Raw genomic sequence first — 18,639 nt, forward strand, 5'->3', positions numbered from 1 at the left:
ATGTTCTTCCCCCAGGCTTGCGAGAGTGTTGGTGCCCCCCTCCCCCTCCGCCCCCCACGTTAAGGGGCTGGCAGAGTCCGCAGGAGAAATGAATTTCCACCGGGCGTTCCGTCTCGATCCCAATCCAATAGCTCCCAAACAGCTCCCAAGCTACGCCACAGTCAACGGGTCGGTAGTTACAAGTGCGCTACCGTAGTCAGTCGAAATCAGAGAGCGTGATCTCCTCAAGTTCCTCGGCTATTTTCTGTTGGTAACGACGTCAGCTCTGGACTGATTGCGTCTATTTTTCCGGGGGAGGGGGGGGGGAGAGAAGGATGATTGATGCCCTTGCCCATGGCGCCCCCCGGCTGTGGGACACTCTTTGCTCCTATACCTTTGACGACCTTCTCGTCCTGGTTGAACATTGCTGAAGGTCATCCTGAACATGACGCCAAATTGACGACAGATCGTCCCTCTAGAAGAGATATTCCCGTTTCTTCATGTTGCCTCAAATACGTAGGGAGATCATGGGATAGCGGGATCCTTATTTTTTCTTGTTTCACTTTTTCAATTCCTTTTATCGTCATTGGCTTTCCCTTGATCGTCATTTGCAAAATCCTTCGCCTTGAGAAAAAAAAAAAAAAAAAAAAAAAAGATGCGGCGGAGAGTTTAAGAAAGCATCGCTTCTGAACAGTGGACTGGGCTATCATAAGCTTAGCCGGGGCTGAAGTACCGTGGATGTACTGTACCCCGTAAAATCCGCCCATAGCCATGCCCGCCATGCATCGGCGCTCTCTTTTCCAGTAGGCTTGAACGGAAGTCAGTCGAGAGAGTAGCGGGCTGGGGGCGCAGCTACGTGGCTCGCTCTCCATCGCTATTGTGGAACGATAATCTGCAGGACAGGTCTGGCAGCTGAGCAATTTGGCCAAACTGATCATCAACCTGGCAGCTGTTGCCCACTTTTTTTCTTTTCTTCTACAGGCATCATTTCCCTTCTTCTGGAGTATTACCCGGTAAAGTACAAGTTACGTGGTGGAGAGTTAGGCTAGGGGTAACGAGGAAGGCAAAAGGGACGCCCAAACGAAAGTGCAATAGTAATAAGCTCACGATGTTTAGCTAATTACCAACCTAAATCCAGAGAGGGAAGTTAGCTTCAGGCTACCCTTCTTCTTCTTCTTCTTCCCGGGGACACACTTCTTGGGACGGAGGGAGCCTGGAGGGGGCCGGAGGTGTTGATGTTGATATAGTGTATGTAGTAGGCGACGGGTGCAGGCGCCGGCGCGCGCACGCACACGCCGATTGACATTATTGTCTGCATTCGAGAGACAGACATGAATATGCACGCGGAAAAAGAACAGACGCAGTGTTTTTGAAGGTCCAATTATCAGGTCGAGAATCTTGCTTTGACACCTGCCGATCGTGCGACTTGATCCAACCGATTTCCATCGGTCAAAGGGAGGAAGACATATACTTTCTCACTGACTACTTACTACCTTGGTTGGGGGTAAGAGAGCTCGAATGTATGTACTGTACTTCTCCCCTCCTAACATGAGGCTTTTACTCCCATACAGGGAACCATTCACCGTACATTCTCCACCGGAAACATTGTTGTTCTAGGTGCTGACCTCTTCAGGCACCGTGGTTGATCCAAAGGGATCCCGGGTCCAAATGACCAGAAGATTTAAAACGCCATGCAGATCGGCTCTTTGCTCAACTCAACGTCTCTTGCGACTAAACTCGAGAGGGATATCCGATATTCTGCGAGGCTTACCCCTTCCTTCCATGGATGATTCGAGTTGGTCGGGTCATACACACTTTACTTCGGTCTAAATACTCCGTAAGCACGATATATCGCATCATCACGGCGGCGGCGGTTCCTCCTCCCACCCCCCTCCCTCCTCGGATTTCACTCGGCTGTTTTCACCCACCACGGGGAAATAACGGAGAGCGGAGGAAGAAGCCACCGTAAGAGATTGAAAAATGAAAGGTGCTCAGAAGAGGGCGAGAGAGAAAGGCAGGCCAAAAAAAAAAAAAAAAAAAAAAAAAAAAGCCAAAATAAGCTAAACGAGAACCGATGGAGGAATCTCTCCGCGTTTACGAGTAGCTTGAACGGTAGCGGTAGCGGTTGCGGTGGTGCCTTGGACTTCGCCTAGAAAAGATGAAACCAAATCTTACAACCGCCCTGTGAGAATCTCCAGGATGTTATTTAGTCTGTTCATTCAACCCTTCAGACCCTAACCTAAAGACCTAGAACCTGCCAGGTGGGAGCATCACATGATTACACAACGTGGGCTGACAGGCGAGGAGAACCAAACAAGAGAAGGCTGTCAGCTAACTAACTCCCTATGTTCGCTCTCTCTCTCTCTCTCTCTTTCTCCCCTATCTGCATTGCTGCTCTACCCCCTCCATCACGACAAATTGGGTAGTGATGGTTGACTGATTAGACTGATTGATTCATGATAGTGAATCGGGCGGATCTTCTGCATCCCAGTTCCCCGAACCACTTACCTGGAGATCCGCGACGAAGGATCGTAGCTTGTGGCGTCTTCAGTCTCTCTGATTATACCAAGTATGGAAAAAACGGATGTTTTATCCTCGAGATTTTTTGTTAGGTCTTGATTTTTTTTTTGCAGGGCCCCGTGACGTGAAAAAAAAAACAAAAAAAACAGGGGGCGCTTTAATAAGAAGCCTAAACCAGATAGCCGGGTAATCTAACACCAGATCAATCTATAGAACGCCTGATAGTAAGTAGTAGTATTGATGTCCGTTGGTGCTACACAATCATTCCTTCCCCTCTCCCTGGGGATAGCCATGTTGGGCTCTTATCATCCATCGTCACTAATGACGAGAGAATTGACAGCTGGCAATCCTCCTATCTTGTGACTTATGGCTTGGGTCGGGAAGAGGGAAAAGTGGATGGTGGAATGAAGCCACTGTGATACTCAACGTAACTGGTCGCTAGGTGATACACAGACACGCACACACACACAGATATCAGCTAACGAATGAATCAATGTGAAGTAGATACGTCGGTTGGTGATTGGCATTTGGAACGAAGCCTCAGGCCCGTGGGTAGGTACGGTAGTAACTTTGGCCCACATGATCCAAGCGTATGTACCCGTACTCCGGGGTTTCCAATGCCTGAAGACAAACCAGGAGCAGAGAAGGGAGAAAAGAGAACATTCTAACCCCGGCAATTGACACATAATTGCTGCAGACTGCAGAGGGGATAGAACAACAACAACATCCGTCACCTCCACCAGAAAGAGATAAGGTCAGTGCTATTTAGGTAGGTAAGACGATCAGCCAGATCGGAACCGCGGCGCTCTTCCCCGGTATGCGACTCCGCCTGGGGGCATTTGAGATACTACATACCACCGGCGAATACTTGCAGAGTACGCATTGTGTCGCGTACCAGCAAGGTAGTTCGAGGGTGGAAGGGGATTGTGCCCAGGCCATTTCAGCCAGGATGATTGTCGCAGGATACATTGATAGATCATATGGCATGGCAATGTTTTCTTTGGTTGTCGTTGTTTGAAACAAATAACATACATCGAGATTGAATGGATAAGAAGATCAGGCAGAGATGCCTCGGGATCAGATCGAGGCCAGCTACGAAACCAGCTACCGACGATATTGGCCCATCTTCGGGAATAAAAACGTGGCTAGACCCAAGTGTCAAGGGTAGAAGGTCCACGGGTCTATGAAGCTGGATATGCACCCGAAAACTAGGTCCGTGGCGAAAGTAGTCGACAAAACAGTGACAGTCAGCAGACACCGAAATGGCCACCGAAGAGGGCAGGTGAGAGATGAACTGTCAAATGCCCCTGATGAGGCGAGAAATGGATTTAGGCAGTAAGTGCCTAGAATTGACAGCGACAGGGGGGGGGGGGGGGGGGTTGGGGGTGGAAGGAGGGAAGGGAACATTGAAAGGGGACTGAAGGGCACTAGAAACAATGATGGAAGTGGCTATATTCATTAGGTCTGTCAATAGTGGTACTGTAGGCGAGTTGACAAGTGCGGAGTGATATCAGCAGTATCTTGTCTAAGCCAATCGTTCGGGATCCATTTTTGGGGGGAAGTCAAGTGACCCGACGGAATTGACGGGGTTGAACTCATCCAATGTAATAATGTGTATATTCGGTACTCCGTCGTTAGGTTAGTTCTGTTAGTGAACGGAGGTTTCCCTCGCGACCTTAGTCAGCGGTCAAGCTGGTCACAGGACAAGGTGATCTTTGTTGTGAACGATTGTCTAGAACATCCCCTGCGCGGTGAGTGCTTTGCTGATTGTGATACGTAATGCAGTCACCTTGGATTGATTTGTATACTAGGAGAAAGTATTGAAAATATATTCCTGGCAGGAATACCGCCTCTATCGCTTGAGAAGGTATGCCTGGAGGGTGGGAAAGTCTTCCTTCATACTTTATCCGGTACCAAAATTAGCGAGAGAGTCAAGCCTCAATCGGTTGCAGCCAAGTACAAACAAGTAGAGTATTTGAGGGAAGCAGAGAGAAGCCGCCGCCGCGTTCACCGGCCAAAGTTACCCTTCTGGTGGGAAGAATTGAGTATCATTCCGAGGTCCCATACAAAAGGGTAACAAGTTCGTACTTTGTTTTCGTAGCCCCACTCCGGAAACAGACCGGTAAATTTACGCTAGTCATGACAATGTATGAGATACCAGACGCCCTGCGGGGGTACTCCGGAAGTACCACCATCACCATTCCAAGAATGGAAAAATGCAGGAAATAAAAAATGCAAAAGAAAAAAAAAAGAGAAAATCTATTTTCTTTTCTGAATTATGAGAAAAACAATCACACACATTCACACACGCCCGCCCACCTGGCCTTCTACTTACTCTGAGTACTCTCCCGCTCTCTCCATACATAGATTCCGGGACCACGGAAATGGAGGGAGGAAGAAGGAGGCGCGGCTAGGATCCCTTCCCTGTACATACAGTACGTACCGTACAGGGCATACAGTACCTACTTCTCTTCTCTGCTCTTCTCTCTTACCGCCATGCCCATTGAAACAATTCCTTTCCCTCGGTACTTGCTGTACTTACTGACTGTACACCCTTCATCGGACTTTTCTTTCCCTGTGGCCACCGTCCAACTCCCCCATATTTCCATACTTTCCACATTTTCCCATATTTTTTATTTCCTTTCATTTTCCCCTTGTACCATTACCAGTTCATACCGAATTACTGTTCTCTCCCACGCCCTCCTTCCTCCCCTCCCCCCCGTCCCATAATCTCAAAGTCTCCACCGGCCCGTCGTTTAACTATCTTCCCTTTCCTCATTTTTCTCGTCCGCTCCACCGCGTACTAAGTTCTCCTCCCCCATATTCCTACGGTCGATTTTTTCCCTTCTCTCTCTTCTCCCTCTTCATTCCCTCCACGCCTCTCGTCGACAACCTCGCACCTTCCCCCACATACTCGACACCTCCTCCCTTGTTGACCGGCGGCTCCTTTCGCGAACCTCCAATTCTCGTTCCCAATTGCTTCGACCATTCGTCGTTGCCGGTCTCTACCTTTCTGCCTCGACTATACCCGTACGGGAAAGAGAATTACCACTCGGTGGCAGATTCTCTATCCGAACTCGCCTCCGACCGTGCATCTCGCGCCTGATCATATCCTGCACCACAATCGTTGATATCTAGATCCGCTGCTTTTTCGACAGGCAGCTGGGGCGCCATTACTTGCTTAATCGACATCTCTGCAATTTGATCGGGGACTTCCGAACCGAGAAACTCGATCCCAACGACATCCTGGAGGATCAGGGAGCTTCAATTCGCTACACTTCGCGCCGTACGACCACGATCGGGGGAGACGGCGACCCCGAAAGTCCCTGGACGGAACAAGGAACACTCCTCAACTTAAACCGGTTTCGAAATTGTGGCGTCGTTAAAATGCCTTCGCGTTTATCAACCCCCGTTTTGACAGTGGATACGGCCAAAATCCACAAAGTCGACACCGCCAATGCACAGAGCTTACATGGAATGTGGATGGGTAAGCACTGCCGGTTTTTGCAATCAGTCTACTGTGTGATGGCTGACTAGGATCTTCGCACCAGTATTCTCGAAATGCGCCGACTACATGGAAGAGGGACGTCGACTGGAGAATCTCAGCTGGAGACTCTGGACCCGCGAGACATTCTGCGTGGAACCGGAGACTAGCAGCGATGCCTCGGTTTTGCCACTCCTTCGCACAGACACCTCGGACATGCCAGAACTTTCCGCCAGTGTCGAATCTGCCGCGTCCGACCAGGCTGACAGGATTGAGCAGCACATCAAGCGGTCGAAGCTTGATCTCAAGCCTGCAGTTGTTCGTGAGGATTCAAGCCCTCTCTTGAGCTTGGCTCGCGGGAAAGAGAAGCATATCACATCCGAGGGTTTGGAACGTATGGTGCTGAACATCAAGGAGAAGAAGAGCTTGGAGCCTATTCCTCCCCAATCGATGACTACTCCCTTTCCTCCTGTTGTGGATATCACCCCACGCCCGTCCACTCCCACTCCTTCCTCCCCTACCATCTCTACCGCGAAGCGGACGCCCTCACCGCCACCGTATCCTCTTCACCAACCGCAGAACCAGTCGACAGAGTCGTGCTCCACTACAGCGCCCGAGGGCAACGAGAGCGACAACAGTGCCTGCGCTGCAGCTTCCGACACCAGTGTCTCTTCTTCCGGCATTATCCCCATGAGATGTGAATTAATCAAGTCCCCGAGCATCGTCCGTGGATTCTCTCCTTCGCTTGTATCCTCATCCTACCGATCGCAGCCGAGATTGGCACCCGAGCCTGGAACAGCCAAGCAATCGGGACAACTTAAGCCTATGCCTTTCAAGAAGAAGGGCGGCATGTTCACACTGGGAGGCTCCTCTGGAGATGACGAGAGCTCCTTTGAAGATCGCATCACGATGCAAGGTCCTCACCGGAGCTCCTTATCGGACGAATTAAGCAAGCCCTCCTCGAGCAACCAAAGTCCGAAGAAGAAGGTCGCCTCCTTCAGAGACGAGAACGGAATCATCAAACCCACTCGGGAACGGCTCGAGGAACATGAAGACGCTATTGAGACCGACGATGAAGTCTCGGAGAGCGCCATCGAGGATGACTCGGATTCTGATTGGGAGGATTCGGTCACAGAAAGCGGCCGGTCTAGTGTTGAGGAGCGCGAGCTTTTCCAACGCGTTGATTCTCGACCAAATCTCGTCTCGCGTCGCTCGATGCTGACCATGATGATGCATCAACCCACCAAAATGGGCGCAGCATCCCGGTCAACCCCGGCTCTTCAGCGCTCCCGCCTCACTTCACCCAACGGCCCCTCCATTCCGGCTTCACCGCCCGACGACGACGAGGAGAGTCTTACGATGCGCGGTCCCGATGTTCCTCGGTCCAAGCCGATTGTCATGAAGCCTACGCCTCAAGCTATCGCTCATTCGCCCCGCACGACTCGGCGGAACATGCTGGCTACCGAATTGACGGAGTCTCTCCGTCGCCACTTGCTGTGGGAGCGTCAGCAGAAGAGCGCCACCGCTAATGCGTTTTTGAAGCGACGCCACACCGCCCACGATATGGCCAATTTGCAGGAGTATCCTGGTCCCAAGGGCGCTCAGAAGGGTCAAGCCTCAGGCCAAAATGCAGGTCCCGTAACTAAACCCGCCAGCCAAGGGAAGGACAAGACCGGCTCTTGGAATCACTACACCGACTTTGGACCTTGGGAATACCATGTGAAAGGATGGTAAACATTTCCCTTGGATCTTACGATCGCTATACCTCGATCTTCGATTATCCTCGAATTTTGTGTCATAACACATCCTCTTATCTGGTGGATATCGTTCATTGACAGTGATACCCGATCATCGAACGCCTTTTTGTTTTTCTGTTTTTTTTTTTCCCTTTTCACCAACATGTAAAGACCATCGATTGATTATCATCCTTGTGACACGTACCATCACGACTGCATTGCATATTGGCGCACTTCGGAATCATCTGGCCTTGCGTTTCGACCTGAACATCTTCTCTTTCGGGTCATTGCTATTTTGCTTTTGCTATCTTTACCTTGCATTGTGTGGCTGTCTGCTATCCTTATACATGGGCCACTGGGGGGGATTAAGCGTCTTTTACACAATTAATCTTGTTGTACAGATGAAGTTCTCTTCTACGGCGATGCACAGTCGGCGGAGACACCTTGAAAGAAAAAGGGTCTCTACTTTTCCTCAACTCTTATGCTTATTCTGGGTGGAATTGATGCGCGAGCGGTCGATTGGATTTCTCTTCATCGTTGATCCAGGCGGCGGAACAAAAAAACTGAATTGCGTTTTTGCATACTTTGAAATAGCCCGTTTGTTGATTTTTTTTTTTACGCCTCGCTGATACCAGATACCACGTTCCCCGAATTTCCTTTGCTCACTGGCCGGCTCTTGAGTCGGCCTGCACATGCCGTGTACGCTACTTGATACTTTCTTTTTCTCATCTACCCAACCGCTGTGTATGGAGGAAGCTCCAAAAGAAGAAGCAAAATTTGGAATAAAAATTCACAACAAAGAAGAACAACGTTTCCGAGAAGTAAGACATTTGCGTCGTATGTTTGATGAGTCAAGCCCAGACAAGAATGCCATTGTTTGGATGAGGAGGTGGTTAAGTTTACTAGGTAAGTTAGATCTGGACAAGGCATTAGGTACGTCAGTCGTAATCATCACCTTTTTGTCCCCCCTCCCTCCTTGGGGCACAGACCTGCCCAGCAGCCCAGCTAACTATCCTATCTGGTGTTCTTCAAACCACCCGCTCTCATTCAGGCAGGTAAGGAGAGGCCGGAACCTAGACCAGCATGTTACTGCGTTAGCATATTACTAGGTAGCTGAGAAGAAAAAAAGAAAAAAGAGGGGCTAGGACGGGCCAGGCGGGTGTGCGTGTGTTCTAGCCATAGCCATAGCCATAGCCATCGCAGCCTACATGTACACTACATATAGGTTACAAGATCAAAGCTCCTCTCTTCTGCCTTGTCTTGTGCTTGTGCCTGTGCTTACTGATGATTATACAGAGTACCTCCTTAGGATTTACCTGTGACCAGGAAAACAATATCCCTGTCACGATCTAGAATCCGCACAGATCGCTTCTTCACATGCCGGGCGCGCCTCCCCTGTCGCCTCGCCGATATTACGATCCCACCATCCCACCATCTTTTTCTTGGGGTGGGGGGTGGTGGTGGCTCTCGGAGATATTCTTCAAAGGACTTTTTAGACTAACAAGGAAGAGGAAGGGGAAGAAGGGAAAGGAGGGTGCGGGATCAGTGGTTATGATTGAAATTGGAAGGAAACTCGAGGAACTCGATGTTACTCGAGTCAGTTTCGTTGAAAGAAAGTTAATCTTCCTTTGGTGGTTTGCTTTTCTGTGGTTTGATCTTGCCCGCGGCTTCCCCCGGTGTTGCCATATTTAGGACTCTTATCTCTTCCTATGGGGAAGTGTTGTTCGGGTGTGAAATATTGAAAGAAAGACAAACCAATGATGTATTCCCAAGGTCGAGGGGATGACTCTGTGTAATTGACTGGAGGCGAATTCGGGGAGGCAGCAGTTGATGAACTGTCATTGACATAAGGGTATGACGGGATAGAAGAGAATGTGAACCACAACCTCAACACACCGCAGATCGACGAAGTAAAGTACGCACGTACGGAAGAGCCGGTCGGGGAATCCACGGAGATGATCGTGTTCTATTTTTTTGCTTTCCTGGGTCCGGAGTATTGCGATAAATATAGTAAGTACTTCATGATGACACGGACAGGATAGAGTGGCCGTCGATGTGGTTGATGGTGTGTCGGTGATGGCGGTGGATGGCTCTTCGGGAGCAACTATCCATCATTGACTTCAGTTTCAGACATGTTCTTTTGTTTTCTCTTGTCTTGTTTTCTGGTCGGAGTCCACGAGAATGAAACTGGATATTTGATCTGGAGGAAAGTCTATCGGATTGTGGTGTGTAACTATATCGGTCGCAATTTCAAAGTCTTGGTATATCAGCTGAGGGGGGATGGACCGTGGATGGATTGACCCCCTTTTGATATTCGATCCCCTTGCGTCACCATGTCCATGTCGAAATCAGGGGACATACTGGGGTCGGTTCTCGGGGAGGGAAACTTCTTTTTCTTACTCATAGTCAGTTTGGTATTGTGGAATGTGGTAACAGACTTGACACTGACAAGCATGTGCTTGTGCGTGGAGAAGCATATGGGGTAAGAGTTGAGCTGGTTGTGGAGGGAGGGAGGTTTGGTCGTTCGTGGTAACTAACTCGGTAGGTCGATACTATTACGACTGCCTACTAATCATAGTTACGAAAGGATGCATTGTCTCCAGGCTTTCGATTCGATTCTTCTGTCGAATATGAGGATATCGACAGGCGATCAATGCAACCACAAGTTCTAGACTCGAAGTGTAGGGCGGGAGACAAGTCATCTGCGTGCGTGTTGCATGGAGTAATTCCCGGGGAGCGCACAGAGATCACTCTGGGACCAGATCCATTGATCTACCTCGAGCCCACCATCTTAACTCATCCTTCTTCCTTACCCGGTAGTTGGGACTGCTCGTGGTCATCGTCTCATACGTAAGTATGTTGTACTGCTGTACTATGTACTATGCACTTAGTGTATAGTGTGTGTGTCTGTGTGTGCAGGTCCCTTCATAAGTTCATAGTTCATAGTGACCTAAGCGGGGGAGCTAAATTTGATGTCCGCGTGCGCACTGACAATCTTGGTTGCTGAAGCACCCATGACGTAACCCGGGATCATTATTAATTGCTCTGCCCTGCCAACCAGTTCAAACACACCGGATCGCCGCCGTCCGTTTTCATGTCTTGAATTGCTGCTCGACTTGATTCAGGTCTCTTGGTCGTAGGGAAGGACAGTCGATGACTGCATCTCGTCTGTGTCCGTATATTGATAGATCCACTCAACGGCCGTTCCTCTCTGAGAAATCGACTTCCCAATCGAACAATCAAACAATGGAAAAAGAAATGCAAAAATACAAAAAGCAAAAAGCCAAAAAGAAAAAAAAAGGCACGAAAAGCAGAGCCTCGAATCAGAGGGCACAGAATCTCTTCAGGAAGACCCCACATATTCCTGGAATTTCCGATGGCTCTGCACCAATTGATTGGCAAAAGCATGAGGAGGGGAAGGTCCGATTCTGCCCGAAAACGTGGAGCAGCCGACCGTGCATCGCTTTGCGGCTGGTTGGTTTTTTTTTCCTCTCTCTTCCCTTCTCTGTCTTCCAGACCAAGCCGGTGGATCCCGAGAACCCCAAGATGAACCACCAAAACCTTGGGCCGAAGGGGAGCTTTACCTGATCGGGCTTACCGTCGCGCTGCAAAGGTCGGGGCAGCGCGACTTTCCTCAGCTGGACTCGTTCACTCCTCCAGTTCTCCCTCGGAGTCCCTCCAGACCTTATCCAAATGTCAGTCTCAGAACCAGGTCTTCTCCTTCCATTGCGGGTCAAATTACCTTACCAAGTGGATCGTGTCTCTTGAGATCGGGCAGCAAGATGATTCGTAGTCGAGGGCTCTTCTCCTCACCGGTTACGATGCATCCTGTTATACGATAACGCTGTATCAGCCCTGACAAGATTGATGGTAACCTGCTATGTACCGTCGTACTGTACTAGTAGGTACACCTCCCTTCGTTCCCTTCTCTGGGGTCCTGGTATCCTGAGTCAGCAACCTTCCGCGACCGGGAGGCCTCGCGGTGTAACTTCACCACAACCTTAATAGACACGAAACAATCTTGTTCCCATCTTGACTTGATCCAAACCACGAGGCCGGAAGTGGAGCAAACAAGCAGTGCGCCCATAATCTAATTCTTCGAACAAGTGTCTGAACTTTCCGAAGTCAATTACGTCGTTTCCCACTCTGCCCCTGGCAGAGATGTCATCGCGAACCGGTTCCCTTCACTCCGTACTCTCTTCCTTCGCTTGCAAGGCAAGGAAAAGTCAAGTCTCGGACCGACTCCTGCTTTCAGTTCGGCATGCCGATGCACATCATTTCTTTCTGCATTGCAGAATGGGGTATTCTCGGCGCAACCACACACCATTGCAACCGCTGCACATACTTTATTTTCCTTGTTATTGTCTTCCATCAGAGACCTTCTAGACCGGGCCGACCAGATGATTTTTCTTTGCCTCCGACGGAGTACATCGCTCCTTGGGCCCTGAACGCGTGACGGGGTCTCGGAGGTGGCCGCGACCATCACCATCACCAGAAGCCGTAATCCTTAGCACCGCCACCTCAAACCGAAGTAAAACAGCCGCTCGTTGTGGCATCACACCGCCGACAAAACAGGCCACTGTCCGCTACTACCACCGGGCCGGTCGCGCGTCCTTTTCTGCCGTATCACGTGGCGTAAGCTCCTGCGTCCGACTGTCTTGGCTCCTTCCAGTTTCAACCTAAGTCCGTTGCGCGCCTCAATAGGAAATCTTGACACTATACAAGACTTAGAAGCTAGTGGAGGGAGCCCGATTCGAGCGGGCCTATCCCGAGGGTTGGGCAGCATTGGCATCTTGCAATCTTCTCATACCACTTGGTCGGACTTGACTACTATTCTAGTGTAGCCCACTTGCAATCTACACCACACCAGCCACTGGGGTATGCCGCGTTATGTCTAGGTCATTATGGTCATAGCTTGCACAATGTATTGGTATTGTGGGATGGTAAGGGGTATGGATGACCCTGACTCGATACCAAGCCAATGTACGGGGCTCTCTGTCATCACTGGTAATACTATACTGATACATCGAGGGCTACAGATACAGAAACAATGGTAAGAGCATGGAGTATCAAGCACAGATCTTCTTAGACACCTTCTTTCTATTTGCCAACCTACCGCACATGTCCGCAGTCTACGTTCAAACGAGTTCCCTCATTCTTCAGGACTGAAATTTAGATGTCAAATACTGAATGCAACCTATGTGTCGATGACTAGCAACCAAAAACCTGTTACCGAAGCACACGCCAAAGCAATGATTCGATGGCCCCGAGTCGCGGGGTGGTCACATGAGCCGAATATCCTTCAATTCCACTACCCACCCAACACCACCTACCACCAACTAACCTACTTCCGTAACTACATCCCCCCGAAACTTACACCTACCACTCTTCGTTTCAACCTAGTCTCTCCTCCGCATCCGATGGTCCTGCCGAAAAGATGCGGAAATTCAAAAATACCGCGGGTAATTTAGCTGAGCTGAGTTGAGCTTACTAGATCTCAAGCATCTTCCGCATAAGGCAAAGCAAAAATCCTACTATCCAGGCTGCCCTGGCTATACCCAACCCTCCGAAAAAAAGAATCGACTACGCAGTCAAGTGCCCCCCTTGGGCGAATCAGAGCCCCAAAAACCCAGCATTTTTGACTTCTTCTGGGTCTGGGTTTTGGTTCCATATTCAGGTCGGGCATTCGAGAAGTTTTCTAGAAGAGGCTTAGGCCTGCAAATCGGAAGCCTAAATCAGTTTAGATCGGTATTTATGCTTTTGCTTTTTTTCTTTTTCGTTTCATGGGTGTCAAGCCGATGCGCTACTTGCGTGGGCGCTGGGCAGCGGCTCGCGGATGGCTTGTTGCGGCCTTGGTATTACCGGATACCTGGTACCATTCATACAGTCTAGTACCTATGCGGGGGCTACTGTACAAGCGGTCACATAGTTTTACTGGTATGTATTAGTACGTTGTATGCAGGAAGAAGGATTGTCCGGATACAGCTCCATGGCTGAGGATTTTCTGTCCCTTTCGCAATGGGCCAATGGAAGGCGAGATGAATGTAGTTTCCTTTTGCATAGCCAGAAAACTTGTGGATGATCATTGATGGTCAGTCGCATCAATCCCTCACATCCCGTGGTGACTGTCCGGATAGTACTCCGTACGATTACTCATACTTACAGTTGCTGCTGGGGGCTTGCAGACCGCCCTCAAGCGGTTCCTGGGAGACCAGCCGTGTATGTGTGTGTTTATTTACTACTAGCAGTTCAGCTGCATAAGCATGCATGCATGTTGACTGACACGGGTGACTTAGACGAGAAGCATTGAGATCCCCCCCCCCCCCCCCTTCTTCCACCTCGCCATTGTTGCCTTTCGATTAAGATAGTTTCCGCTTTTGAATCGATATTTGCTTATTCCGGTGCGGGCTTATTTGCTTCTTCGTCAAAGCTTTGCGGCAGACCATAGCTAGCGTTGGCGTTTCGTCGGTGACTACCTAACTTATGGATTGGTCTATACTTCTGGCTTGTCTCTGGCACAGATATCATTCCCTTCCGGTTTCTGTTTTCTGAGTATAGAGGTATCAGGCAAACATTGCACAGAATCTGGGAAATTACGTAGTGGGAGAGAGGGCTTCAACGTCAGTTTCTGGGGTGGAGGCTGATGGGAGGGGGGAGAGGGGAAAGACGGAGGACTTTGCTCCGAATTGGTGTAGTGAGTGCAGCAGCAGCAGCAGCAGCAGCAACAGCAAAACCCCCGCTGCTTTTAGATGGAGTCATTCATCAACACACAACAAACTAACTTGCTTGCATGATAATTGCATGTCTGACATTTGTACTGTACCTGTCGAGACTCGAGAGGGGCGGCCAGCCTTTCCCCATCTTCGCAGAAACGAAACCCCATTTCCAATGGCAACGACTGGAGGTTCAAAGTAACAGTAACCGTCACGATTGGACTCGGTGGTAATCCGTTAAATCGGTATGAGGCAGATTTCCAAGATGATGGAGGGTGCTACAGATTGAGGTGCGGTGCGGGTTGCTATTCTTCCCATTGATTGACTCGATGATTGGTGAGAAGAGGGACTTTGTTCGGGGAAATCGGATCTCTTCACCCGCGCGTTTTTCTTGATCACCAACTTTAGATTTGCGCCCTGTGTGCGCCCAAACTTTCTATATTGAGAACCTCTTCTCCATCGGACTATGACCGTAATGTACACCCTATGGGCTTGTCGGTCCGGCTAAGATGAGTTGCTTCCCTCTCTTACTTAAATGTTGAACTACGTGTACAGTAAGGACCCTGACCGGCCTCGACCGAGGGGATGTATGGACGGAGTAATCACGGAGAAATAAACTCCTCGACTTCTCCAAGCTTACTTCTGAATGTCGAGACGGTTCTGGACCGCGGGCCTTTGGTTCGTGCTGAAGGAACAAGCTGGCAGATGAATTGCGCTTTTGGAAAAAATGAGCCACTTACAGCCTCTCGATTTGCCTTTTCGTCCCTCTTTTTGCCGGGAAGGCGTTTGGTCTGGTGACTTTTCGTTGAATCTTGAAATCTCGAATCTATATGGATCCAGGCTGATGGAGAAAAGCAATCCAGCCTAGACCAACCATCCGTAGATCTCAACCGTCCCGTCCAGACTTGGTCGATTCCTTTCCCCGGGTTGAGGAGCCACCGGCATGTACTCTGTACTGTACTCTGTAATCGAAAACATTGATATCCCAAATGCGTATACGCGTGTCAGTCGTGGACTTAGTCCCCACATGGCCACAAGTACTTCGGACTGTACAGTACTCACTCGTTAAGGTGTGCCTTTTATTGTTGTTTGGATAGCATCGAGTCAGCTGACTCGGGAACCAGGGTACAGGACTTGCGTCCACGTCGAGGGTCATGTACGGTACCGATCTAATTCCTCATACTAGGGGTATACTAAGTCTTCAGTGGGTCAATACTTCCGGTATTCACCTACCTATTCATACTAGATACACAGTACAGTACGAGTAGTCGCTCAGATTGATCCCACGAATCATGGTCGACGAGAGCCCTGTGTGTGTTCCGGGAGTGAGGGGGAGGCGGCGGCGGGCGGGGAACAATTTGATGACACAGAAAAAGGAGCCCTAAACCAGGCACGATGATTTGGCGGGGGGCGAGGGGGGGGGGGGAAGTACTCTATGAGTGAGGCTTTTCCCCTTCCACCACCGCCAGCAGGTTTAATCTCGAGATACCGGATTCTTTGGTGTTGTGGCTTGTGGATAGGTTCGGTCGGTCGGTCGGCTTTGGAGGTCGCAAACTACTTCGTAACTAAGCTAGCTGGCTACCAAAGAAAAGAGGTCACCTGTCGGGATTTTTCAGTGATACGCAAATGCAGCCCATGTCGTACCTGCCAATCGGGATCGAGAGTTTCTGTGGTCTGGAAGGATTTCCAATCCATCGGTACACCTGCGGGGGGAGAGAGAGAAGGGGGGGAAGGAGAGGGGAGGGGGTGTTCTTTACTTCCAGTTGGGTTTCTCAAAAGTTCTCGTTTTGATTGTGTATTGAAAGTCTCATTTACAAACAGAGGTACTTGCACTGTACTAGGTACGGAGGGCTATCTCCGGATTACTACTTGTGGTTTTGCTTGTCAGTCTGCCTGCCTGTCTGCCTGCCTGCCCCTAAGATCTACTAGAAAGGAAGAGAGATGAAGTCACCGATGATCGAATCGATAATCGTCATGTACAATTGGAGTGTTGCACCTGCCAGTCTACTTCTCGCCAACCAGACTGTTTCCTTCTCTATCATAACTATCTGCAAACGCATTGGCCGGGTCACCACTGTCCACACTGTCTTTGACCATTCATTCTTCATGCCACAACGATGCTACATGATGCATATGCAAGCCGGAGAACCCGACTCCCCACCTCCTGCATGCAACGGTGTTGTGAGTTCGGTGCACGGAGTGCACCCACCACCTAAGGCTCGTTTCAAGCGGCAGATGGGGGAGGGGGCATAGGGGCCATTTCTTTTTATCTTTTGTGGAGTCAATATAGCATTGCTTGTGGCTTGAAGCTGTTGCATCTAGACCCAGGCGTCATAGAGGCAAGAAGAAAAAAAAAGCAAATTTGACCCATTAAAATGGTGGTGGTCAGCCAGCTTATCCAAAAGCATGTATCTCATATCATCTTCCATGCACCATGAAGGTCGAAGCTCTCCATCAAGAATGGGGTGTTTCTTCCGGTTTCGCGCCTCAAGGTGGGTGACTACAGCACGATCCTGAATGCTATCACATAGCCAAGGTGGCAGGGACACAGGCATCATCAGACGGTCTCTGTATTCCGACAGAAACAGTGGACAACGCAACATCGGTCGACGTTTGGGGACTGCGCAAAACAAAGTGCAGCCCTCTACGTGGCAACGATCAATGGTGCACATGAGGGTGACTGCAGCCTTGACTGCTTTCTTGTTGATCGCGTTCGCCTCGGACTCATTGCCTGTTCCAATCGGGGAGATTGTCTTTTCTTGTGGCCGGTGTCGTATGAGATTAGCAATGCGTTGCCTATGTATCAGGATTGGATGTTGCAGAGAGAGAGAAAGCATTTGCAACAGATTCTCAATTCGGCAGCAGTTTATGACCACTGCAGTCCCACTCCACGTTAGAGAGTGGAAGAAGCTGCAGTAGTTTCTGCTGCTTTCTGACAGATCGATCCACTTCGTTCACTAACTATGGTCACAGTTTCCCCAGACTTCTTTTCCCCGCGATGCTTGATGATCGTCGCCTCAGTGGACCTTTCAAGATTATCGTCTTGATGAATGATAGATTTCAGAATAGCGAAAATCAAGACGGAGTATGTCACGGGGGTAGAACAGATGAGCAGCCATCACGTGGTCACCATTCAACGTCATTTGTACTCCCCTCCTTGACATTCTATCTTTCCTTCTCTTCCTTCTCCTAAACAACCTCGGAGTACAACAACAACAGCAACAAGAAACAAGAACGCCTTCCAGCGCCTCCCGTCTTCAAACCGGATCAGGTACTTTTTGTGGCTGCAGCTACTGGATCCCGGCTCTGTCGTCGTTGGCCAGGACCTGGCGACTTGTCGATCTCCGGGTCACCAGATCTCTGCGTTGGCCGTTCGATCACAGCGACGAGAGTGGGTGAGAGCAGAGCCCTTGCTCCCTAACCCCCGGGCTTCAACGCGCAGACAGAAAGTCGCCGTCAAAACCCATTCCGTACCAGCATTTAATCTTGCTTAGCGACCTTTGCGCCGATCGATACGGCATCTGTTCCCTTGCGCCCCTTCTCGGTCATTCCTTCGATCTCACGCGTGATCTCTTGGTCCTGCCGGGGATGACAGGATGCCCTTACTATTGATTTCTTTCGACAACTTACCACTTTCTTAGCTTTTGTCCCTTGTATAATCCAGCCATTGGGGATTTCAATCCCGGTCTTTCACCGTGTTGTCGCGCCAGATATTATCTCGATAGACCATGAGGTCAGCATCATCCTCCACGTCCACCAGACGATTGCGCAACATCGTCCCGCGTCATGAGCCTCTCTATAGTTCCTAGAGTTGGCTGGTTCATCTACGCCGGTCTACAGCCGTCAAGTACCCTTTCCATTCGGCCTAGACAACCGCCGCCTCGGTTTCTAGATTAATGCGCCATTCGTATTCCCAGGTCCAGGCCTGGTCGATCGGCGCCTATTCCTTGTCCTTCCCCTCTTCTCTTCCTCCATTTACCCATGCTCGTCACCATTCCCATGTGCAATATATTCGGCTGTCCCAATGAAGTGTTATGTCATGGTAGAATCATAGTGCTCGAGGGTTTAATCTTCCGACCTTCCGCTCATTAAAGAACAGCAACAAAAAAAAAAAAGAAAAAAAAAAAAGAAAAACCAAAGATAACGAAACCGATTAATCCCCTGAGGATGGATAATCATACAGCCTCTCAGCAGACGTTTCTCCCCC

General features: G+C 49.8%; 1 protein-coding gene across 1 annotated transcript; it reads left to right on the plus strand.

The window, feature by feature from the left end:
* Positions 1-3,761: 3,761 nt before the first annotated feature.
* Positions 3,762-7,717, plus strand: BO82DRAFT_405535 (uncharacterized protein; the record flags this gene model as incomplete). The annotated part of the gene is made up of 3 exons (XM_025639495.1): positions 3,762-3,781; positions 5,658-5,986; positions 6,051-7,717. The coding sequence occupies 3 exons, from the start codon at positions 3,762-3,764 to the stop codon at positions 7,715-7,717; spliced, it is 2,016 nt and encodes a 671-aa protein (XP_025488377.1).
* Between the last annotated feature and the right edge of the window lie 10,922 nt (positions 7,718-18,639).

The sequence above is a fragment of the Aspergillus uvarum genome, assembly GCF_003184745.1.
Source record: "Aspergillus uvarum CBS 121591 unplaced genomic scaffold BO82scaffold_59, whole genome shotgun sequence".
Classification (NCBI taxonomy): Eukaryota; Fungi; Ascomycota; class Eurotiomycetes; order Eurotiales; family Aspergillaceae; genus Aspergillus; species Aspergillus uvarum.